Genomic DNA, 24,106 nt, shown 5'->3' on the forward strand with positions numbered 1-24,106 from the left:
CCGTGAATCATCCTCGGTATTACCTAGGAAAACAGCTCCATCAGCTCCAGTTAGAGCATTAGCCACTACTGCCAGCCCCTGTAATCCACCCAAGGGAGCTGCAGCAAATGCCAGCCAGAGCGGACCCTCACTTTTCTGCCCCCTGTGCAAGGGCCCGCCCTCGCCTTAGGCCTCACCACAAGCGTAGAGGCCGAAGGGCTGCCTGGCTACCTGACTGCAGGTTAGCCTTCTCTTGCTAACCTGTAGGGTGAGGGCAAGAACCTGGGTCCTGTGGTATCTCTGTGGATCCTGGGGAGCAGGCAGCCTGAGCAGCTGCACCTTCCACACAAAGCAGGAGACAACCTCAGGGATCACTGGGTCCCACCCATACCGGAAAAACAGAAACTCCTCTGGAGGACACCTAGCCTCTGTTTGAACACTTACAGGGATGGGGAGCTCATTCCCAGGGCGTCTACACCAGCCTCTGGTCCCCTGGATTCTATGGAAGCTGTTTGTGGCCCAGCCAATGGAGGAGGCCTGAGCTAACTGGCCTGCCCATGAGTTCTGAACCAAGATGGTATGTTTCTGGGATAAAACCCACACCAGCATTTGATTTTTCAAGTTCAGACAAGATCTACTCCCCCCTCCCCTTCCCATGGGTGAGGCTAATCCTTTCTCACTGACTGACATGCACTCAGTGAGGCACAGAATCAATATTAACATCTAGGAGGCAGGTGGGGTGTGGGGTGAGGGGGGGACGCTAAGGAGGACTCAGCAAACTTCCCAAAGGAGACCCTGAACTTGGGCACATTTATTCATTACCTCGCCCCTTCTATCTTGAATTCTTTACCTTGGTATCAAACCCCAATCCCAAACCAACACTATTCCAAGCACCTCTGCAAAAGGTGGGTCAGTATCCTCACCAAGACGGAGCCGTCTGCCTGTCTGTCTGTCTGCATCTGGCCAAACTGCCCTGGCCCCAGGCCTCAACATTCTCTTCCTTCCCCTATGGAATGTTTCTTCGTATGGTGCTGTGATGCCTCTCTCTCCTATCCAAGATTTCCTTAAGTGTCCCTACCTTGTAGTTCACCCAAGTTCAATAATAATAGCCTACATTTATTGTGTTTAGGGACACACACATATATGTGTATGTGTATGAGAGACAGACAGACAGACCTGGGGAGGAGATTAACAAATGTCTGTGGAATTAAATGGACTCTGACCCAGTACTGGGAGGGACCAGGAGATGGGGAGAGCAGAGTCAGGTGTTTGGAGTTTCCTGAAATCTCTGCAAGCCTAATGGAAGCATGGAATCTCCTGGTGAGAAGGGGCCTCAGACATCCTTCCCAGCCTCCTGGTCCTCATAATATGATGCCATCGGAAAACCACTGGAGTTGAAGCTACAACTTTTCTCCTAGCATATGATGTCTTAAGCTGAATACTGCCCCCCCATTGTGGTCCATCCATATGTCCAGGGCACTGTACGGCCCACGGGCTGCAAGGCCACATGTGACTCCAATTGAGCTGGTGGTCAGTAAGCTTCCCATCTTCTCCAGATAGGTTGGCCCTCCCTGTTTTTCCTTCCCTCCTCTCTCTCTCCTTCTCTGTCTCTCTCTCTCTCTCCTTCTCTCTTCCTCTCTCTCCTTCTCTCTTCTTCTCTCTCCTTCTGTCTCTCCTTCTCTCTCTTCCTCTCTCTCTCCTTCTGTCTCTCCTCTTTCCTTCTCTTGCTCTCTCTCCTCTCTCTCTCTTCCTCTCTCTCTCCTTCTGTCTCTCCTCTCTCTCTTCCTCTGTCTCTCCTTCTCTCTGTCTCTCCTCTCTCTCTTCCTCTCTCTCTCCTTTCTGTCTCTCCTTCTCTCTCTCTTCCTCTTTCCTTTTTGTCTCTCCTTCTCTCTCTCTCTGTCTCTGTGTCTGTCTCTCTCTTTCCCTCTCCCCCCCCCCACCTCTCTTCCTCCCTTTCAGGCAGGCCTTGGTCCTGGGCAGTTTCTAATAAGTCATTTCCATCATCAGTAACATTCCTGATGTTTTTAGGAAAGGTATCTAGAAGCCAAAGGAGGCTACGATACTTTCCAAAGTTGACAAATGATGTCTGTCAAAAATATGACAAGTCTGGGAAGTCTGGGAGTGAGAATTAGCAGAGTCTGATGAATCACCAGTTTCTTTGTGAACTCCATCCCAACTTGGGCCTCCCAGCTCTGAGCCATTGGGTGATAAATTAGACCTCCTGCAATCACCATTTCTCGAGGTGCTGCCATCATGTTTCCCCTGCAAGATCATTTTTCTCTCTGTCCTAGATACACATATCCACCATCCACAGATAAGTCCTGGTTGAACTGAGCTGAACTCAATCTTCCAAGTGTTTAGTGGACATGCACTGAAGGACTGTCACCAGGAAGAGAGCTGCATCTCGTTCTGCTTGGTCTGGAGGATGCAGGGCTGAAAGTCCCAGGGAGGCAGCCCCTGGTCCTCACCATCACAGCTGACCCAGCCACGTCTCCAGACTGACCTGGGCTGGATGGCCTACTGCCTGGCAGGATGCACTCTGGGGGACACTTATGAGTTGGAAAAGGGGTCGGCTGCTGAGATTCTGAGCTGCCCGGGCTTCATGGCTGCATCTGTAACAGTGGTTGGGGGGGTACACTTCAAAAGGATGCATCCAGTGCAGTTGACAGCCGGTAGGCCCCTTCCCTACTCTGACTCTTAATGTGAACACAGTCCTTCAGTGTGTGTTTACTGAATCCTTGGAATATCCTTGGAGCTCAGTTCTGGCTGCAGGGTGGAGACTGCTATACCCTAGTAGGGAGGACCTGGCTTCTGAGGCTCATAGGTCACTTAATCTCTCAGAGCTGCAGGCCACCCTGCTAACTTTGCCCAAAGGCAGCTGGTGGTGTGGCAGATGGAGTCTGGAAGACCTGAGTTCAAATCCAGCCTTGGATCCTTCCTAGCCAGGTGACCCTGGGCAAGTCACTGAACCTGTCTCTCCGAGTTTCCCCATCCATCAAATGGAGATCATAACAGCACCTCCCCCCACGGTTGCTGAGAGGATCAAATGAGCATGTCCTTAAAATGCTTGGCCTGATGCTTGGCACATAGAGCCTCCTGTGTGGCAGACAAAAGTGAGAAAAGAACTCCTAACAATGGCGAGGAAGGAAGTGTTATCGAGATTATCCAAAGCCCCCAAAAGGGAACTGAGCTTGGCCTTGAGAGTAGAGGTCAAGGAGGCTGACTGGAATCATATCGTAAGTTGTGTGACCTTGAACAAGGCACGTCACAAAAGACAAGACAGACAATTTCATAGCACAAAATTTAAAAACCTTTTACGACACCAAAGTCAATGTAAGCAGGAGAATTGTCACATCACAGAATGTGCAGGATGGAGAAGCTCCAGTGCATGGAGGAATCCCCATTATACCAAACCCAACAAGTGGTTGTTCAGCTCCTGTTTCAAGGCTTCCTTCCAAGGACAGAGAGTCTGCCACCTTCGTGCTGGGAGGGTTCAAACAGATCTGAATAACATCCTGACATGCAGCCTAAATCTGCCCCTTTGCAGTCCCCACTCACTACTCCTGCTTCTGTCGTTTCAGGCCAAGGACAACGGGGGAAATCCCTTCTGCACATGACAAATGCTTGAAGACACCTTTTGCCCCACTCCCCCCATCCCAGCCCTCTCCTCTGTAGGCTAAACACGCCCAGTATCCTCAGCCAATCCTCCTAAGACATAGCTGACTCGAGGTCTTCCACCAGCCCATCAACGTCCTTAAACTGTGGTGCTCAGGACTGAACCCTAGATGAGGTCCGATGAGGGCAGAGCAACTATGGGACTCTCTCTTCCTCCCTCTTCCTGGAAGCTCTCTCCCTCCTAATGCAGGCTGTTGGCCGTCATATCCCAGTGCTGATGCCGATTGGGTTTTCGGGTCATTCAAACCTCCAGATCCTTTCAGGACAGCTGCTGTCTAAACATGCCCTCCCACCCCCCACCCCAGCTTATAATTCTGAAGCTGATTTTCTATGCCCAAGTACAAGACTCTGCATTGACTCCTTAATTTCATCTTCAATCAGCCCAGTGCTCTAGCCTGTTCCGAACCTTTTGGACCCCAAACCTTTCACCTACTGGGTCAGTTCCCCTGCCTTCCCAACTTTGTGTCCATGCCAGCTATACTTTTATCTAGTGATGACATGTAAAAGATCCATGTAGCATTCCACTGAAGACTTCCTGCTACAATGACATGGAACCATTATCAATTTACCTTGGAATCTGGGCATTCAACTGGCTTTGAATGTATCTGATTCTGTTATGGTCAAACTCACATCTCTCCATCTTCTCCATAAGAATAGTATGGGGCACTTTACCAGATGATTTACCAAAATCTAGGAAAATTATGTCCATATCATTCCCTGCATCTATTGTTTAGTAATCCTCTTTAAAGAGGAAAGAAGGAAAATGAGATTAGGATTACTTTGCTTCCAACTTCCATCAGAAAAGTCTGTGGGAGGATATGAGAGGACTAGAGCTGAAAAGAAAGAAGAAAATCATCTTGGTGACTTGGAGGGGCTTGGATTCATGGAAGTCAGAAAATGCATTTGGTTGAGGAGAAAGTTGGCAACATTTGGGGTACAGTGAGGAAAATTTGAAGGAAAGTAACTCCTAGTCCTGGATATCCACTGATATTCTATTTCTGAATTGCAAGAGAAGCAGGAGCTTGGGTGATTCAGGAAGCTCCATAAAAGGCATAAGGAGAATTAAATAGGATTAGGGAGTAGAACCTGAAGAGGTAGACACAAAAAGGAAAAGACAGTTGGCAAGGCAATATAAGGAAGAAAAGGCAATGTGACAGTGGAACAGAATGATAAAGTGGATTGGTGGATGGAGAAAACTCGATCCCATAGGAAGAAGGTGCTGGGCTGACGGGGAGGCAGTGAATTGGGGTGGGTTGTGAAGGGATCAGGATGTGGTTAGCTGGTTGGTGTCCTTCGTTCTTGAAGAGGGCCAAAGTGACATCACTATGCTAGAGTCAAGTTACAGTGTGTCCGACTGTGGGCTGATCAGACCAATATGAGCTCGGAATGTTCTACCACAGGTCAGGCACAAATAGTCCGTGTGAACATTTGGAGTGGATTCTCTAAATTTGTGCATTTTATGTTTCTTTTGAGCTTCTTCAATTCTGCTTTGCTCATAGAGCACTTTCTCTGATGTGGGCACGGCATGCTCAGCAGTCCTGTGCCAGCGTCTCCCACGTAACACAATTAATTCCAGAGTTCTTAAGTGAGACCTTGAGAGTGTCCTTGTACCAATTCTTCTGACCACCATGAGAGCGCCTGCCCTGTGTGAGTTCTCCATAAAATAGTCTTTTGGGCAAGCATATGTTTTGCATCAGAACAACGTGGCCAGCCTATCGGAGCTGCACCCTCCACCCTCTTGCTAGCAGGCAGACCCCCTTCCCATGGACCGGTCAGGGCTCGTCCCATGGTGGCTATCAGGGTGTGCTAGAAGGCTGTAAGAATAGTTTTAACCAAGGCATTCAGATTAAGGCATTCAGACCCCAAAGTAATTTCCAGGCTGAAATGAGAAGGAAAGTTATCATTTGGTATGGGCCTCCTGCATCAAATATCTCTGACAGAGGTTTGATATACAAGATGTTCAGGGATTTGGTACAAAAACATGAGACAAAGAACCATTCCCCAGTTGGTAAAAGCATATGATGTTTTCTAGAAAGGGAACACAAACTATTAACAACTATAATAAAATACTTAAAATCATTAATAATAAATGAAAATTAAAACAATTCTGAGGTTTCCTCTCACACCCAGGAAAGATGATTAAAAAAAAAAAAACACAACAGAAATAGTTGGTGTTGGAAAGGCTGTAGGAAAACAGGCACACTATTACATTGTTAGTGGAGCTGTGAATTGGTTCAACAATTCAAGAAAACAATTTGGAATTATGATACCCTTTAACAGTGATCCTATGATGGGGAATTTACTTCAAGGGGGTATGGATACAGTGAAAGACCCCACATATACAAAAATATTCCTGATAACACCATTTATGATAGCAAAAACCTGGAAACAAAGTGGGTTTCTGTCACTTGGTAAGTGGTTAAACAAGCTGTGGACATTAACGTAATGTAATATGACTTCTCCGTAGGAAAACAAAAGCATGAGAAATTCAGAGGAACTTGGGAAGACTTTCATGAAGTAACCACCAAGAGAATGGACACAAGGACAATGGTGATGTAATGGAATCACTATTCACCACTAAAAGACATCTCAGACTAAAAGAACTCAAATCAATGCGATGACTAAACACACTTCTCTCTTGACAGAGATGTGGTAGATGACAGCTGTGGTCTGAGGCATATGCCATCAGGCATAGTACATCAGTTTGTGCTGCTCACCTGGACGGTTTGAAGCGGCAGCACTAGCTCCTCTCCCTAAGCTTAAATAGAATATTCAGAAACTAAGTATTATAACTTCTCTGGGTCTCAGTTTCCCTATATGTAAAATAGTGGGCTGGTATAGATATCTACTGCCTCCTCCATTCTAAATCCTAGGATGTGTACCTTTCGGAGCCTATAGGGCGATCAGGACCTTGGACAGCACCCAGGGGACCCTATCAGGACAAGAATTGAGCTCGGATTCAGAAGCTAGTGGTGCCCCTACTCAACTTGGATTCACTTGTCAGATTTGTACTTTTCCCTCACTGACCTGTACCTAAGAAAGGGCTATTTCCGTGAGCTTTACTTTCTAGGAATAGGGAACGATAGGGTAAAAGGCACACCTCCCCCACCATCTCAACTGTAGAATGTATCCCAATGGTTCTGGTTTATTTGTTTTTCAGTAGTCTAAAGGGGGGTGGGGGTGGCTCACCAATTCGTTACATTTTCCTATGGTCTGACTCGGTGCTGGGTTTTTGAAAACAGCCTGGGCCTGGATCTGTCCAGGTCTGCCCTTGCAGAAGTAAGGGGCCAATGGCAGATGGAGCTTTCCAAGGTAATCAGCCACTTCTTCCCTCCTCACTTGCCTGTGTATGTATTACTTCTCCCCCTCCCCCCACCCGCTGACTGTTAGCCCCAGGAGGCAGGGCTTTCCCCACTAGAAAGAGGCCACTTCCCCGTCTGAACTCACGTTTGCATGCCCCCCGTGGGGGGGGGGGGGCTACAGTTACCTAGCTTGCATGTGTTGGGAGGAAGTTGCTTCTAAGCACAAGCCCAGAGGGTGAGTTGTTACAGGTTCTTTGCTAAGTTTTGTGATCTTCCTCACACCCATCTAACTAGCGAAGGGCACGGTTTGCTGGATTGCATAGGAGACTTCCCGAGACCAGGGAATTCAATCACGCGGACGCTGGCTGCTCCCAAAGTCCTGAGCTTGCTCTTCCGTAGCAGTTTTTTCACATGATAAGTGCTTGATAAATGCGTTTTCATTCATTCATTCACTCATTCATTCAGAGGACACACACCGATGGCCACTTTCCTTAAAGGACTGAAAGAAACCAAATGCCTCTGTAAATTCCTTCACTCAACAGGGTTATGGGATGCCGCAGTCAGTGTGTGCCTCCCGAACGTTAGGCCCTGGGTAAGGAGGGGCGCAAAGGAGGGAGGGCTCACAGCCTATCAGGGATGATATGACGTGATGGGATGGAGGCAAAGCTACAAGAGAATATGGGGAGAGGGGAGACGATCGACCGGGGCGGGGGGGGGGGGCCGCAGCGCGAGGGTAGCAGGCGAAATTTCACCAGGAAGACAATCCATCTTTCCTGTAGCTTTTAAAAGAGTCTCCAAAATGGGGCTCGTCTGTCCGGGAGCTCTGGTCACAAGACTTGCTGAGGCCAGGCTGACCCTTCACAAACTCTCCCAGGCTGCTGCTCCCGCGCCCCCTCCTCATTTTGTTGTTGGCGTGGAAGACATGGGGCTCGGGGCTCCAGCGGCACCAGGGGAGCCGGGGCAGCTGTCGTCTCCGAAGAATTAATCTATCCCAGGGAATCAAAAGCCGCTCACAATAGAGTCATCAGCATGTTTTCCCTCTGAAAGCCCCCCATTTCCTATTTAGAAAACACATAACTGTGACCCCCCCTCGTCCATTCCCAGAGGATTCCCTTTTAGCTATTTGTGCCGGCCATTGTGTGGTTTATAAGTCCATGTTCGCGTGATTCTATTGGTGGCCAGACAACCATTGAGGCTAAAAAAAGTGTCTATTGCAAACTCGTTAAAAAGGAAAAAAGAGACCCCGTGTCCCCCCTACTGTTTTTTTTCCCCTCAGGCCAGGCCTCCATCTCGATTTGTTTTGTGGGCAGGATTTTAACTCTCAGTGCCCTCAGAACAGAAGGGAATTCTTGGCGTTTTTATTTGCCTTGGTTTCTACCCTGAAAGAATGTACTGGAGGTGATGAAAACGCTCCTCCCAGCCTTTGGAGGAACCCCGAGGACTTGAAAGTGCTTCCTAAGTGTTAATACCCTGGGGCCACCACTTAGCTTCTCCAAAAGCTTTCACTGGATTCTTCCAAGTGCCCGAGTTTGTGAAAAGCAATTTAGACAAGGCTGCAAGGAGCTGGGGGCTATTATGCTTCGAACAGCCTGGAGAGGGGTGTCCAACCTGTGGTCAGGGTTGGGAGGCTGGCTAGTTTCAGGATCAGCGACTGGCGTGGGAAAGGAGCGAGCCAGGCACTGACTCCCAGTCTTCCTTTCGCTGACGATGTTGGAAAGAAGGATTCTCCGACAGCTACCAGGCCCAGCCAGGGGAGGGGGGGAGAGAGTGCGTGCGAGCAAGGCTGACTGCTATTCTCCTTTCACAGATGAGGAAAGAGAGTCTGAGAGGTGAAGGCACTCGCACGGCATCTCACGCAGCTGGAATGGCAGAAAGGCAAGGTCCTTTGGATTTTAAACTGGAAGAGCTGGGTTCGAATCCCACCTCTATTACCTGCTGCCTCGTGGCCTTGTGCCAGTCCTTTCCTCTTGACTTCTGTTTCCTTATCCATACAACAAAGGGGCTAACTGGTCTCTAAGGTTACTTCCAGATCTGATGCCTGGAAGTACTATTGTTGGAGATGGGGTTTGAACCACTGACTGATTTCCCTGAGGACAGAGCTCTGTCCTTACACCTTGCTGCTCCCTCCTCTGCCAGACTTGTCTAGAAGCAACCAGTCCATGTCTTCGCCATCTTGGTATTTGGAGTTTTAAAAGACAACATGTAGAGGTATTCTGCCCCAGCTCAGTAAAGGAGAACAGATGACTGGTGGCTAAGCTGGAGTGAGCTCTTAACTTTTCAGGTAATGGACTCAAGGGCCCAAACTCTCTGAAACCCATTAGGGGCCAGAGGCATGAATCTGGCCCCTTGAATCTCTGGGCCCCATCATTTCCTGCCAGCAAGGACAATAGAGCTGGGTGTTTCCATTCTGCATCCCCCCGGAAGTCAGTTTTGTCCAAGTTTTGGAGAGGCAGACATACTTAGAGAGTTCAGAACACTCAGCAGTGGAACCGAGGGAGCAAACAAAGATCCAGCTCTTAGACCACAGGAGGACAGAGCCTCCCCAAACAGAAAGCTTTATTATCTGAAGATGCAGTAAGTCTATGGTAACTCTTAGGCACACACTGCCCAGTGTCCAGTGGGCCCTCTGCAGGCATACTTCCCCAGGACCCAGGTGCAGCTAACTCAATTTTCCCCAAACTTCAGGCATCCTTGGCTTTGAGCCAGTTTGGAATCCTCCAGACCCTTGTAATTTCACGTCCTGCTGAAGTGGCAAACCCCAGGAAGCGAGGAGCCAGGAGCCAAGAGGCAGGTGGTGGTATCATTCACTAAGTGACGGGGAGAAAAGAAATGTAAATGCCGATGGCTCAGGCCCATTTCCAAAACGAAACCTTCTCAACTGAAAAAACCAACCAGCTTCATCCCTACTGATCATCACTACACTTCCTACCTCACAGCGTAGTTTGGAGGAAAATGCACCCCCAAGTATTCACAGCAAAAGTCTTCGTGGCAGCCAAACTAAGTGCCCCTTGATTGGGGAATGGCTGAATAAACTGGTCATGAGATAAATAAAAAGGGTTCAGAGAAACTTGGGATGACTTGCACGAACAGATGCAGACAGACAAGAACAGAAAATGCTACAATAAGCAATGTACATACAGAAAACCCTCCAGAAGGATCAAGGCCTTCAGACTCGGGCCAAAGCACCCTCAGCAGAGGGAGGGTGGACTCCAGTTAAGGAGGGAGGTCAGCATGTCAGGGTGTTTGGCTTCACCACAGTGGTTCTTTGGTCTAAGGAAGAGAGTCCTATGGGGGTGGGGAAATTACTAAAAAAAGATGTCAACTCACACACTCACGAAGAAACACTGTTAAAAAAAAAAAGTAAAACAGGTGCAGCTAGGTGGCACAGTGGATACAGCACAGGCCCTGGAGTCAAGAGGACTTAAGTTCAAACCTGGCCTTAGACACATAATACTTACTAGCTGTATGACCCTAGGCAAGTCACTTAACCCCACTGCCTAGCCAAAAAAAAAAAAAAGTAAAACAAATTTCTATAAAATTGGAATTTTTTCTGAAAGTGGCAACATGTTACTTTCAGAGCTTAACAAAATCCAGGTTACATAACTGACCATTACTTTTGATGGTCAATCTTCTCTTCTCAAGATGATGTGGGTATTTCTCCCTCTCACAGAAGAGATGGCAACCACTACCCAATCGATGCCCTTCCTCCCATCAAGCCTCCACAGCAAGTCGGAATAGCTGGACTATCTATCTGTCCTTCCATCAGGCCTCAAGACCAGCCCCACCCCATGCTGGTCCTGCGCCTTCTAGGCCCCTAATCTGAGCAGTTCTTGGTGGGTAACAGCAGGCTATACCCATTACCCACCAAATTCCAGCTTTTCAGCACCAAGCAAAGAAAGTCCTGTGTTCTTGGTAGATATCAGCTCAACAATCCAAAAGGACACCTTTAGAATGCTGGGAGCCGGCCTGCTCAATGGAGGAAGGTGGGACTCAGAGCTCCTTGCACTGCTCAGTCTTCCCGACTTGCTTTTCCAACCTCCCTTCCTCCTCTTCACTCTGATGGGGTCTGGTCTGGGGGTGCTCAGCATCTTGTCATCACAAGAGAGCTCAAGCTTCCTACTACCGCAGGTGCTAGAAGCTTTTACTTCAGTTTACTTACCAACTAGGACCTTTTCTGGTGGATCTCAAAGTAAGTCTGCCATCTCGTTTTTCAACCTCAAGACCCATTTTCTTAAGCACAGCTGTGTCTGCCAGTCCATGGTCCTCCATCTTTGCAATTAGCCCTTGGTTTCTTTTATTGTGTTCAGTCAGGTTTCGTATGGCATACACTGCCCACTGACTCAGAACTAGAGTGGAGTTAAGGAATCGACCATCACACAGGTCCCCATCATACCCCAGGAAGACATGAATGCACGGGGAGGGATGTTCAGGAAGGTGCCCGATCTGATGGGGATTTACAAATCGGCTGGGCTCTGCTAGCTAGAAATCTCTGACTCTGTGAAACTAACCGTTATCTATTTACTGAGCATCCCACGTGCACCTGCCGCCTCCCTGTCTCCCCTTCTGTCTCCACACCCACCCACCGCTTGGCCCAGGGTTCAGCACATAATCACTGCTTAATTAACGCTCATTCATTCATTTAGCTCTGACTCATATGCCCAGCCTTACTTCACCTTTACCGCCCCCCCCCCACACCCTCCAGGCTCCTGCAGGACTACTGGCTACTTTCTTCCGACAGCCTGTTCTCTTGTTTGCCTCTTTCACTCGCCCACCCCCACCCCCACCCCCACCCCCACCCCGACCCAACGCTCAGTTGAATCAAAGGCTGCTAGGGGCGAAGAATGTTACTGATTGCTGCTCACAGTAAATCAAACTAGTTCATCAAACTACTGATTTCTGTAGACTTTTGCTGTGTGTGTGTGGTTTTTTTTAATGTGTACCTAGAGAGGTTTTTTTTTTGTTGTTTTTCCCCTAATCAGAAACAAGTTATTCTCCCAGCTAAGTGACATAATGGTTAAAGCCCTGGCCCTGGATTCAGGAAGACTGGAGTTTAAACCCAGCCTCAGAAACTTTATAGCTCTGTGTGACCCTGGGCAAGTCACTGACCCGCTGTCTGCCTCAGTTTCTTCATCTGTAACAGTACCTCCCTCGCAGGGCTGTTGTGAGGATCGAAGGAGATATCTGTAAGTACTCAGCACAGTGCCTGGCAAACAGTAGATTGTATATACATGTTTATTCCCTTCCCTTCCCCCTTCCCTAGCAAGACAGTTGCAAACTAAGACTCTGCAGCCACATCTGAAATCCCAAAGCTCTGGTTCAGACGAGAAGTGATGCTTGATGGTGCCGTGAACAGAGCACCAAGCTTGGACTGGAGCCTGGCTTCCAATCCCAGATCAGCTGCTTTCCATAAATGTGCCTCAGTCTCCTCTTCTGTAAAATGAGAGGTCAGACGTCACAGCGCTCCAAACTGATCTGGTAAGCCTTCTTCCCCATCAAGAGTTCCCAAAGGCCCTAGTCCAGTGTTTTCTTGGCAGGCATTTACAGAGCATGTTATGGTTTCCAAAGCATTTTCCTCAGGAGTTATTCTCCACCCTCTCCCAAGCCCCCAATCACTTCATGTCCATGTTGTGTCCCCCAATGCTAAGAATAGCTAGCACTTAAAGTCTGCAAAATGCATTAATACATACATATGTAAGCATTTATTAAGCACCTACTATGTGCCAGGCACTAAGGCTGGGGATATAAAGGCAAAAGACAGTGAGTGCCTTCCCTCATAGAGGTCACAGTCTAATGTGCGTACGTGGTGCCAACACGCACAACTCTGTACAAACAAGACATAACACAGGACAAACTGGCAGTGACAAACAGAGAAGGCAGCAGGATTAGAGGGGAGGTGGAAAGGCACCCTGCAGAAGGTGAGATTTTAGGTGGGACTTAGCCTGGGAGGCCTGGAGGCAGTGTACCAGGGAGGACAGTTCTAGAGAAGGCCTTGTCATGTAGGTGCTTGGTTATCCCCATTTTATAGATGAAGAAACTGAAGCTCCATTAAGTGACTTGCCCAGGGTCACACAGCTAGGAAGTAGTTGAGGAGGGATTTGAGTGACTCCAAGTTCACTGCTCTAGGCAACACTGCCTCCTAAAATGACAGAATGCTGGAATGCAAGTTCCTTAATGGCACTAGTGAGTTTGTTTCTGTCTTGTGCCCCCAGAGCCAGGCACACCGTAGATGCTTAATAACGGCTGGTTGTTGAGGCAGGTAGGAGGTTGGGGTGGGGGAAAAATTGGAAGTCCAGTGTTTCAAACTTGTCTCAAATGTGGCCCTGGGAAAATAATTTAATCTTTTCCAAACTCAGTTTCCTCATGTGTGAAATGGGAAGAATAACAGCACCTCCTTTGTGGAGATCACCCCAGTCAACATGCATGTAAAGGGTGCTGGATCAACATCAGCTACTACTGACCAGGCAACTTTGTCAGAAGAGTGCCAGCAACCCCCTTTACAGAGAGGTAGACTGAGGCGGCTCCATGACTTACTCCTTTCAGGGACCAGAGGCCAGGGCTGAACTTTACAGATGAACCAGGTTTTTGCCCAGTTTGCCCATGGCCCACGGCCCAAGGAGAGGCTTGCCCCACCAGTCGGCACCATTCCTTTCCACAGCCAGAGCCCGGATCTTGGGTCATTTTAAAATGTCACTAGTCTTCCTTGGTGATTCCTTCCAAGAAATCTCAGACCCAGAGGAGAAAAGAAAATGGAGATGGGGTGCTGCTCTAAGGGTGCTCTCCAGCCCACAGTCACCAAGGGCCTCTGCAAAGCCACGTGCAGACCCTGCCAGGCCTGCGGGTCATGGAGATTAAAGAGAGTCCCAGTTCATATTCGCACTGCCCCCTTGTTCCCTCCCTCTCCAAACAAAACATCTTTAATCCCACCACGACTGGAAGGGCTGCATTGTCCGCTCCAGGGAGCTTCTGAGGTTGCTATGGCAATGACAGACTGGCCTGCAGCCTCAGGGCACAGCTGCTGCATCCACCCCCAGTCCAGGTGGGGGAGGGAAGTTAGGCAGCCAAGATGTCAGGCACTGAGGCCTTTCCCCCACCCCAGGGACATAGAGGGTCAAAAGGGTCATGTGGGGGTGGGGCTGGCCCATAGACAGACGGAGCTGGGGCTCTGAAGCCCTCCGAGAAGCAACTTGCCCAGGTAGGACTTAAACCAAGATCCCTCGATGCCAGACCCCTATCACTGACACCACGTGCCTCCCTGCTCATCCGCACCATGTTGGGTGAGCTGGTGAACTGCTTGCCAGGCAAGGAGCAAAGAAAGGAGAGTTGGGGACCTGTGGTTGCCTGGTGGTGTGACCTGGGCCAAGTCATTTCCCTTACCCGGTCTCAGTTTCCTGCTGTGTGAAGCTAGAGGAGTGGACCATCACTTGGTGTCTAGGGCCCCTCCCAGCTCCGACCCAGACTCAGCACTGGAATCACTCAAGCCATGAGCCTTATGAGAATCAAAAGGTTCTTCTAAGGAGATCTGCTAATGGAGGAGGTACCGGCACCCAGGGAGAGGAGAGATCTTGAACAAAGAAGAAATCCCCGAGACCCAAATCAAACATTTGCCCATGGCTCCAAACCTCAAGGCAAGTGTTGGGGGGAATGAATTGATTCTGGCTATTGAAAATGCCTAAAGTCCTGTCACAAAATTACGTTGGCTTCAGGGGAACCCCCCAAAAGCCTCAGAGTCATCAAGTCTGACAGCTCCCTCTCAAGAAGAGGAGGCAGTGGTCAGAGTGGGGCCATGGGGCAAGTTGACAGTAAAACCAGCAGCCTTGTGCCTGGCTTCTTTGCCCCCACGTTTTCATCTTTATCTGAGGGCCAGAACACTCCACAAAGAAGCATTCATGGGCTTCATCAACACATTTGGGATCCAAAATGTTCCCCGAAGGATAATCAATGACACTGGACTGGAGGAGCCCCACAAGCTTGTGAAGTAACATTCAACTCCACTTGGGCATTTCACTGGCCCACTGTCCTCCTGCACGATGGCGGCCACGGTGCTCATCTGCCAATGTCACAGGATTCGCCGGAAGATGCAGCTGGACGAGGTACTTATTTCAGAGCGTTTCTGTCCTCTCCTCTGCCTGCCACATTTTGTGTGCCCTCTGGAAGAGGTGACTGCCCTGGCTGGGCACTTTGGGACAAATCGCTCCGGTGGAAAAAGAAGGCGAGAGCTCCTGCACTCTTTCATGAGAATCATCACCATCTGTGCGGGCAGGTGAAAAGGTGGAGAGCTGCTTCCAGAAGGCCCGAGAGCCCCTTTCAGGGGGCCTTCTCTTTCTGCCTTCTCTCTCCTCTGGGTCTCCCTAAGAAGGTCACTGAAATGTGGCCATAACGAAAGCAGCCGCTTTTCATACTGAAGGGCAGCCCCCGACTGCCTGCTCAGGACCTCCAGAAGCCCCATCTGTTAAAGAAACTCCCCCAGCCAAGCCCGTTGGCTCCCTCTTCCTCTCCCAAACTGGTGGTTTATCCGGAGTCCAATTTCCCTGGGCCTCTGTGTGTTCAAAGGGAGAGAGGGAGCAAGCACGTGGAGCTGAATATCCTTCCTCCACTTTGTGCTGGGCAAGATGCTGGAGGCATTTCCTCAAGGGCTGCAACCTCTGAGAGGACTAGGCAGCTGGCCGATTTAGAGTTAATAACAAACAAACAAAACACTACTCCCTCTTAGGCACCCACAAATCAACAATGCTCCTTGTTCCTGGACAGGCTGCCAGGGATAAGAACCACAGAGACTTAGCTCAAAAGACTCCCGGGCTAGGAGAGTGCTGGGTCGAAGGAGCCTGACTCTCACCTCAGACTCTTACTGAGCTGGGTGGCCCTGGTCAAGTCACTGACCCTCTCTGAGCCTCAGTCTCCTCATCTGTAAGATGGGGATAACAATAGCACCTACTTCCCAGGGTCCTGGTAAGGATCAGATGAGACAATATATAAAGTGCTTTGTCAGCTTTAAAAATCTCTCTCTATACTGGTTCTTCTTACTATTATTATTGCCAGAGGAGGCTTTCCTAATTTATAAAACCTGGAGGCCAGACTCCATGGATCTCTGAGATGCCCTCTACCTCGAACATTTTAAAGCCCAAGGTCCTTTCCAGCCTCAGAAGACTAATTCAGTGAGGAATTAGTGAGGCTTAAGGAAATTGACACAGATGATCAATCAGAGAGATATTTCCAAATTAGGACAGATTTGTCCTACCTGAAGTTGCAACAGATGGTCCTCCAGACACAAGCTGGACAAGCTTTCCTTTGCTTCACAGGGCAGCCCACCCAGCACAGACAGGCAGTAAGCAGAGGCTAGGCATTAGAGCCAGTGAGCTTTCTGGTTGACATGATGGACAATCCCATCGGTGATAGCAATCCCTGCAGCAGTCACTGATGTTGGCTCTCCCTTGGACACAGACCTCCCTTGGCATTGCCAACGTGATCTTCTGAACACAACCTCTTCAGCCTCGGCTCTGGAAAATCTCTCTGGGAATCCTCTCGGCAGAAGGGAAGCCCGTGTGTCCCTATTGTTCCAAAGGTGGAGAATGACAGGGACCTTCCATTCTGCACTGGCTCTGCCCTCTTCTCTCCTCCCCGTGGCCCTGGTCCTTCCCCAAGCATTGTCAGACCAGCCTGTCACCTGAGCAATAACCTGGCAGGGAAGGTATGTTTTTGCTTCCAGCCAAGAGGGCATCACCCCCAACACTTCCCACTCCCGGAAGATCTCATGACAAAGCTTGCAGCCATCTTGAAGGATCCCAAAGCATCTTTTCTGTCCCCTCCATTCCTTGTGTCACCATCAGGGCCTTGCATCAGCAAGATACAAAAGTGTTTAGGGCTAAAAACAATAAATGCCGCTTCTAATTTAAATGACTGGGCAGAGTGTGGAGAACTAGGAAACAGTTTTGCCTGCGATCTGGAGGGTGACCACTCCTACTCTGAACCCTCCTCATTCATCAAACACCCAGCTCATGGGACTGCCTGGAGTTCTGGCCGGTCTGTGAAACTCAGAAGGTAGCTTCTGAACTTCTCCTGAACACCAGGAAAGGGAGTAAGGACAACAGACACTGGTCTCAGCATCCCAAGACCTCGGTTCAAGTCCTGGTTCTGACATCAACCTTGGACACATCATTTTTTCTTCTGTCAATGGAGGGTGTTATTATTCGCACCACTGGCCACATGGCCATCGTGTAGGAAGGGCTTTACAAACATTCAAGGAGATGGACATAGAGATGTGGGAGATTCTTCCTCCCCCTTGTTCTAGGCCCAGGCTGGTGTTGACTTCTGTCCTGATGGCTTCCCCCATCTCAAAGCCACTGCATCGTCTATGCTCATCCCATGACATGACTGTCAGAGCTAGAAAGAGTCACGTGTGAATTTGTGTCTTTGTTCTAGAGAACTCTGCTCCTTGCAGAGAGCTACTACGGCTTCATGCGCGTGTGCCTGTGCCTGTGTGTCCTGTAGGTCTGTTGTTTTCTGGAGAATATGCTCTTCTCTGTAAGCAGGTAGTACATTCACCCTCCCTCCAAAGCTGTTCTGCTCATCTTCTGTGCATTTTAAAAAATGTTTCAAAGATCCTCTTTTCCTTTCTTTCTTCTTCTTTTTTTTATTATTTGAGTAGGTCTGCCATTATTGCCTCCCCTCCCTAACTCTTCCACCCCAAACTGGAAGGAAGGAAAGCCACCCCCTCGTACTGGATATGTACGGCCAAAGCAAATCAGCACCTCCAAGTGTCTGCCTCCTTCAGCACCTTGTGTCCCTCCCTTCTCTGATGGGGGTGGGAAGCAGGCTTTCTCCTCAGTCCTCTGGAACTCACCAATGGGTTGATCAGAGCTCCTAAGTCTGAAAGCCTAAGTTGTTCCTCTGGTTCTGCTCACTTCACTGCCTCACTCTCATCAGTTCATCCAAGTCTTCCCAGGTTTCTCTTAAACAATCCCTTTCGTCCTTTCTTATTATACAACCACGTTCCACACATTTCTTCAGCTGCTCTCCAACAGATGGGTGCCCTATGCATTTCAGCTCTTTGCCACTACGAGAAGAGCTGCTGTGAATCTTCTTGTACACATGCGTTCTTTGCCCCTTCTTCAACCTCTCTGGGGCAGAGGCCTTGTAGTGGTATCACTGGGTCAAGGGGGAGACACAGTTTAGTAACACTTTAGGTATCGTCTCAAATTCCAAACGGGCCAATCCCCAACTCCAGCAGCCATGCAGCCAGGTGTCTGCTTTCCTGAAGGCCACTCAACAACTGTCTTTGTGGGTCACTTTGCCAACCTGGTGGGCGCGAGGTTGAACCTGAGTTGTCTGAAATTGCCTTTCTCTCATTACTCATGAGATGGAGCACCCTCCACATGGCTGTTGATAGTTTGCTTTTCTTCCTCTGGAAACTGTCTATTCAGACCCTTGGATCAACATTTAGCTATTACGACACCAGGCTGTTAAAATGAGCCCAAGTACTGCCCCCTGACAGCCCGATTCACATGGCTCCTTCTTCAGGAAATCCTCACTAATCCCTGCCATTGGAGAGGACCACCTAGCCCTCTGGACTTCAGCAATAAGCTTATCATAGAACAGACAGTGTGTTAATGCTATCTGGGTTGGCTCCCACTGGACTGTGAGCTTCATGAGGGCAGGAAATCCGGCCCTCTCTCTCCCAGAGCGTATTGCAGGCCTTGGGGTGGCAGCGACAGAATGGACGGATGAACCCCCACCCAGAGGGTGCTGGTACAGTCACTCTGCCACTTAGGTTAACCAGGAAGCAGAATTCACAGGCCAATATGGATGCCCTCCAATGTCAATCTGCCTTTTAGGGGAAGATAATCTGGAGGCCAGATCCCTCCAAGGATCTGGAATGGAAGGGCCTCAGAGATCTCGTCCAAGCTCATTTTACCCCTGAGTTAAATGAGGACCCACCAGACGGGAGGGATCTGCTTAAGGCCACCCAGGTATTGGGAAGGTGGGGGCCCCCACCTCTGGGCTCCTGCAGAGCACCCTATGACTGCATCTCCTGAGGTCCTGAATCACAGTGCTAGGAGCCCGTGCGCACCGGTTGAGTGGGAGTGCCAAGAAGGGAGCTGGAGGGCGCCGAGATGTAATCTTTCAGGCAACTGAGTCCAAGCCATAGAGGAATTCAGAAATTGGAGCCAGGGCCTTGAAGTGCCCTGGAAGGAAGTGCACAGGAAGCCCGTGGCGATGTTCCCCCAAGGCCAAGTTGGCTCATGTGAAAGTCATTCTGTAGAGCAGACTGGATGGAGCAGGGCCAAGACTCATGACTGAATTGGTCTAACTCCCTGCTTAGTAGGTTCCCTGAACCTCACCACAGCTGGCCCCCAAAAGCCAGCGCCCCTCTTTGCCCCTCATGGGATCCAAAGCTGAGGCTACAAATCAACAGAAGTGGGGTGGCTTCTGTGACAGGCTAGACAAGGGGCCTCTTTGTTTTTCCTTGCAAAGACATTCCAAATGATAATACAAGCTTGTGATGCCCATCTGTGGACCAGGAAGTACATGGCTCAAAGTTCTGAGTTGGGATGCAAAGGGGAGCCCTAGCATTGTTTTACAATTATGCCATGAATTGTGGTGGGGGAGGGGGAAGGAGCTGTAACAGACACATGGCCCTAAGAACTGCCCGGGAATCCACAGTTACTAGAACCAGAGGGACCTCACCTTTTCCCTACCAGTCTCCCAAGGGGTGTGGGATTCTCTGGGGAGAATCGGGCAGGAAGACATAGACAAGAGTCACTGGGGAGAAGGGTCAGAGGAAGACTGGGATGAGCAGTGATACAGGGAACATTAGGCACTCAGGGATACTGAGGCAGCTAACCCCGAAAGAGTAGCGACCTCTGCTGTCTTCCTGCGGCATGGATCTAAGACATAACAGAGATTCTCTCAAGAATGGGAGCAAGAAAGTATCACCAAAAATGATGAGGTGCTGGGCACGAAAGTAAAGACTGGGGGGATACAGGGAGCGTCTTCATCCCTGACATCCGTGGAAGGCGTGGGGTGCAGAAGAGAAAACTTGATCTGGTAACTAAGCTTGCTCCGGTAAGGGGGTGGTGCCTGCGCTTGGGCCCGGGGCCCCTGAAAGGCCAGGGCATGTCAGCAGCGGAGGAATTCAGAGGATAGTGGCGCAGTCCTGTGGAAATGCCAGGGGCGCCAGGCCTCAGAAGGAGGCGAGGCCGCCAAGGAAAGAATGTTTTTTTACAAGCCATATTCGGGGAAGGGAGAGGCACAAACAAAGGGACACAGCTGCTATTTTCAGTGAGTGGGATGGTGATAACTAAACACAGAGAAGCCAAGCTGCCCAAGACGGACAGAGAGTGATCTCTACCTTTGAAATGACAGGACAAAAATAATGAATAAGGCGTGACGCCCCCAGTTCAGTGAGGACAGCGTCAGGGAGTCCTTGGTGCCCTGGGTAAAGTGCTGGTGGGACCATCACGCACAGAAGCATGGAGCTGGGGCAGAGGCAGACCCCTGGGAGCGGCCTAGAATGATCTTGCCAAGGGCACTGAGAAAGCCAGGTCAGGAGAACCAGCTGAGACCAGAGTCGGAAGCCAGACCCGGGGGCAGCAAAGAGCAGGAGGCGTGAAGAAGGGACGGCCGATTTGGGGAGTTCACTCTGCAAAGGAGGTTGGTCACAATTAATGCTGGGTCTATGGTGGATCTCCTCTCCATGCTGTGGCTAAGTCAAGGAGAAGAGGGACTCTTCTCTTGGGGTCCGAGCACTTTCAAAACCTCTGTTTCACTGTAGTTGCTTTTCTCTGCACTTTTGTGTATTTTGGTCTAAGCTTTTAACAATCTTATCCTGAGAAGTTGGACAGCAAGAGAGACATTCGTGAAGACAATAGAAGACCTGGGCCCTGCCCTCCAGGAGGGCCAGGTTAAGGGAAGTGGGGTGCTTGGCTGAAAGGAAGGACTAAAAGAAGGGACCTGAGTAGAGAAGTCGATGGAGGGGCAGTGAGACGAGGCCCAGGGGGAGCAAGGCTAGGTGAGGCCACACTGCCTGGTTGTGCCCCTTCCTTCAGTGGTGCCCAGAGGGCGCCAGGGCAGCCCTTCGGGGGGGGGGGGAAGCCCATGCGTCCCAGGCTCAAGACCGTCCAAACAGGAAGAAGGAGGCCGGGGCAGGGATGAAGAGAGAGTGGGAGGCCTCCAGCAAGGCTTGAAAGGCAGCTGCAAGAGAAGCAGGCAGAGGGCAGAAGCTCAGGATGCAGGCAAGATCAACATCTCCTTACGACTGTCTGACAGGTCTCTAACTCACCCTTTCTGCCCTCCTTGAATGTCACATTTTAAAGTGTGACTCGGTTTTCTTACAAAGAGAATCCTTCTCGTGTTGTGTGTCCCAGACACTTGATATCTGAGGGAATGAGAAGTTCTGGCTTTTCCCCTTCTCCACAGAGGGAAGAGGAAGGAGCGTTAGACTTCACAGAGAAGGGACACAGCTGCAGACACAACCGTATGGAGACTTTCCTTCAAGAGGTCAACGAATAGAACCCCGGGCCGGCTCCTCCTGGGTGTGCCCTCCACAGCCACGCAGAACAAAGCGACCCATCATCCCCAGGATGGGCCTTCAGCTCCTTCAGCCGACCCCCATCCACCTTCCTGGTCACCCTCCGTGGATCATAGGCTCAGACCTCTCAGATCACAGGGGCCTCACTTGGGCCCAGACAAGTTAAGGAATTTGCCCAAGGTCACACAGGGAATCCAAAAGTAAGATTTGAACCTGGGTCCTCTGACTCCAAAGGGCAGCTAGGTGGTGTGGTGGCTACAGTGCTGGGCCAGGAGTCAGAAGGACCTGTGTTCAAATCCATCCTCAGACACTTTTTAGCTACATGACCCTCGGCAAGTCACTTCACCCTGTGTGCCTCAGTTTCCTCATCTGTAAAATGAGCTGGAGAAGGACATGGCCCACCACTCCAGTCTCTTTGCTAAGAAAACCCCAGATGAGGGGCAGCTAGGTGGTGCAGTGGGTGGAGCTCTGGCTTTGGAGTTGGGAGGACCCGAGTTCAAATGCGGCCTCAGACACTTGACACTTGCTAGCTGTGTGACCCTGGGCAAGTCACTTAACCCTGATTGCCTAAACAAATGAAAAAAAAACCACACACACAAAAAACACAAAAGAAAACCCCAGATAAGGTCACAGGGAGTCGGACATGACTGACAAAATATAAAACCTACCCCACCCCAGCTGCTGTGAGTAAAGTTCTTAATAATCACATCTAAAGTGCTATACAAATGAGTGTTGTTTTCATACTTTAACAACCTCTTAAGCCTCAGGAAATCTGACCCGGAATGTTTTGTCTCTCAGGAGTAAGCAAGAACAGTCTGTTCAGTGGGTGGCAGATGACAGCTGCAGGATGGGGGGGGGGCGGGGATGGCGCTACCGTCCTCCGGAGGATCATCATAGATCCCTGATTGCACCCAGGTGGGACCCTCCTGCAGGGCCGTTCCCAGCCAGCCTGATTTGGGTTCATGCTCTCCCAAGGCCTCATTACCTTCTAGGTCATCAGGCCACCTGTGAGTACTAATGCTCTCTCTCAGACACACGGTGAGAATGGAGCTCTTGACACCACCACCACCGACTCTTGTACATGCCGGGGTCTGGTCCACAACGTTGACATCCTTTCCACTTCTTCACAGAGCAACTCAAGAACTGGGAAGGCCCCAAATGGTCTGCTCCACTGTCAGTGATGAGAAAACAGCCGAGCGAGTCTTCTCCGATGGCTGTGCATCGACGACCTCTAGGAACCCCGTCCACCACTCCTGTTTGGCTTTATAAATGAGGCAACGTTGCTCTCCCTCTCCCATCACCCTTCAACAATATCTTACATTCTAAAAAACATCTCCTTGGCTGCCTCCTCAGCCACATCATGGCCCCCAACGTTCCATGTTCCCCAAGTGGGCCCTCTTCCCTTCTCCCCCACAGTCTTTCTCTTGGTAACCCCATCAGCTTCCAGGAGTTCAGTGATCATCTCTCTGCCGACGGCTCCAGATCTGACCCAGTCTGTCCCCGTGTTGTAGGCTGGTCGCTCCAGAGACACTATTGACTCCATACGTCTCAAAGCAGCCGATGTGGTTATCTTCTCTACTTTTTAAAAAAGGCTTCACTGCACATCACTCTCCGCCCTGCCCTCTGTGGTCCAGCCTAACCGGCCTCAGTGTCCCTTCTTCACGATGCCCGGCAAGCAGTGCTTCCTCCAGGAAGCCTTTCTGATCTCCCCCAGCAGCCAGCGCCCTCCTTCCCAAACTGCCATATTTCTGACACTTTCTATTTATTTTACAGACACATGTATTTCTCAGTCAGAATGCCAGCTCCCAGTGAGTGGGGATTGTTTCATTCTTTGTCCTCATGTGTCCAGTACCTGGCACAGCACCCAGCACACAGCAGGTGTTTAATAAATGTTTGCTTGCTTAACTGACTGCCTCTGGCATCTGAGCCACCCACGAGCGCCACCGCATTTCTCACAGTCCTCTCTCCGTCACTGAGGGTCACCAGACAGCACCTCCTCTGGAGTCCTCTGTGGGCTTCACTCTCTCATCTTCTGCACATTTTACAGACCTCCCACCAGATGAGGGAACTGAGACAAAGAAAGATGAGCTGACTGCCCAGGGTCACACAGCTAGCGAGCATCTGAGGCCAGATGTGAGTCTTCTGCCTCCCAGCCGCCACAGGAGGGAGGCCCCCTCAGAGATGGGAGGGCAGCAGCCTCCGGCCCCCTGGGGAGATGGCTCCGCAGCCCTCCCCCAAGGCCTGCCAGGCAATGTCTCCAGGCCCCCCTGCCACCTCCAGGGTTGTCCCAACGAGCACCCCGACTCACGGAGCGAGCGCGGCGCTTGAGAGGCTTTCTGAGGCTGAGACGCGAGGACGGGGGTGCGATCGCACAGGCCCTTGACAGCTTCCCTGGGTGGAGAATTCCTCGGAGAGCTTCTCCAAACCACATCAAGCCTGTCCAGTTACATAATCCCAGCTGTTTAACAATGGTTGTGCCTCATCTGTCTTGGTTTGGCTGCTGCTGGGAGCCAAGCACACACACCTGGTTTCCCCTCAGGACAATTCCCCCGTTACAGCTGTTGTCTAACAGGCGGATGGTCCTGGAAGGTACAGAGGGCCAGAAACAGGCCTCCGGGCCTGTGGC

The 24,106-nt window shown here is 50.3% G+C and overlaps 1 protein-coding gene across 2 annotated transcripts in view; it reads right to left on the reverse strand.

Annotated features, from left to right (window-relative positions):
• Positions 1 to 24,106, reverse strand: part of ATXN10 (ataxin 10) — a 100,999-nt gene that overhangs the window by 3,116 nt on the left and 73,777 nt on the right. The window contains exons 11-12 of one of the 2 annotated variants that reach the window (XM_020977420.2): positions 11,116 to 11,302; positions 9,473 to 9,763 (exon numbers count right to left, since the gene is read on the reverse strand). In XM_020977420.2, coding sequence (XP_020833079.1) covers positions 9,757 to 9,763; positions 11,116 to 11,302 — 194 coding nt within the window. In that variant the 3' untranslated portion in view covers positions 9,473 to 9,756. Of the gene's footprint in view, positions 1 to 9,472; positions 9,764 to 11,115; positions 11,303 to 24,106 lie in introns of those variants that run through there. The other variant, XM_020977422.2, reaches the window with a different exon arrangement.

This window comes from Phascolarctos cinereus, unplaced genomic scaffold, assembly GCF_003287225.1.
Source record: "Phascolarctos cinereus isolate Bilbo 61053 unplaced genomic scaffold, phaCin_HiC Scaffold_1;HRSCAF=81, whole genome shotgun sequence".
Classification (NCBI taxonomy): Eukaryota; Metazoa; Chordata; class Mammalia; order Diprotodontia; family Phascolarctidae; genus Phascolarctos; species Phascolarctos cinereus.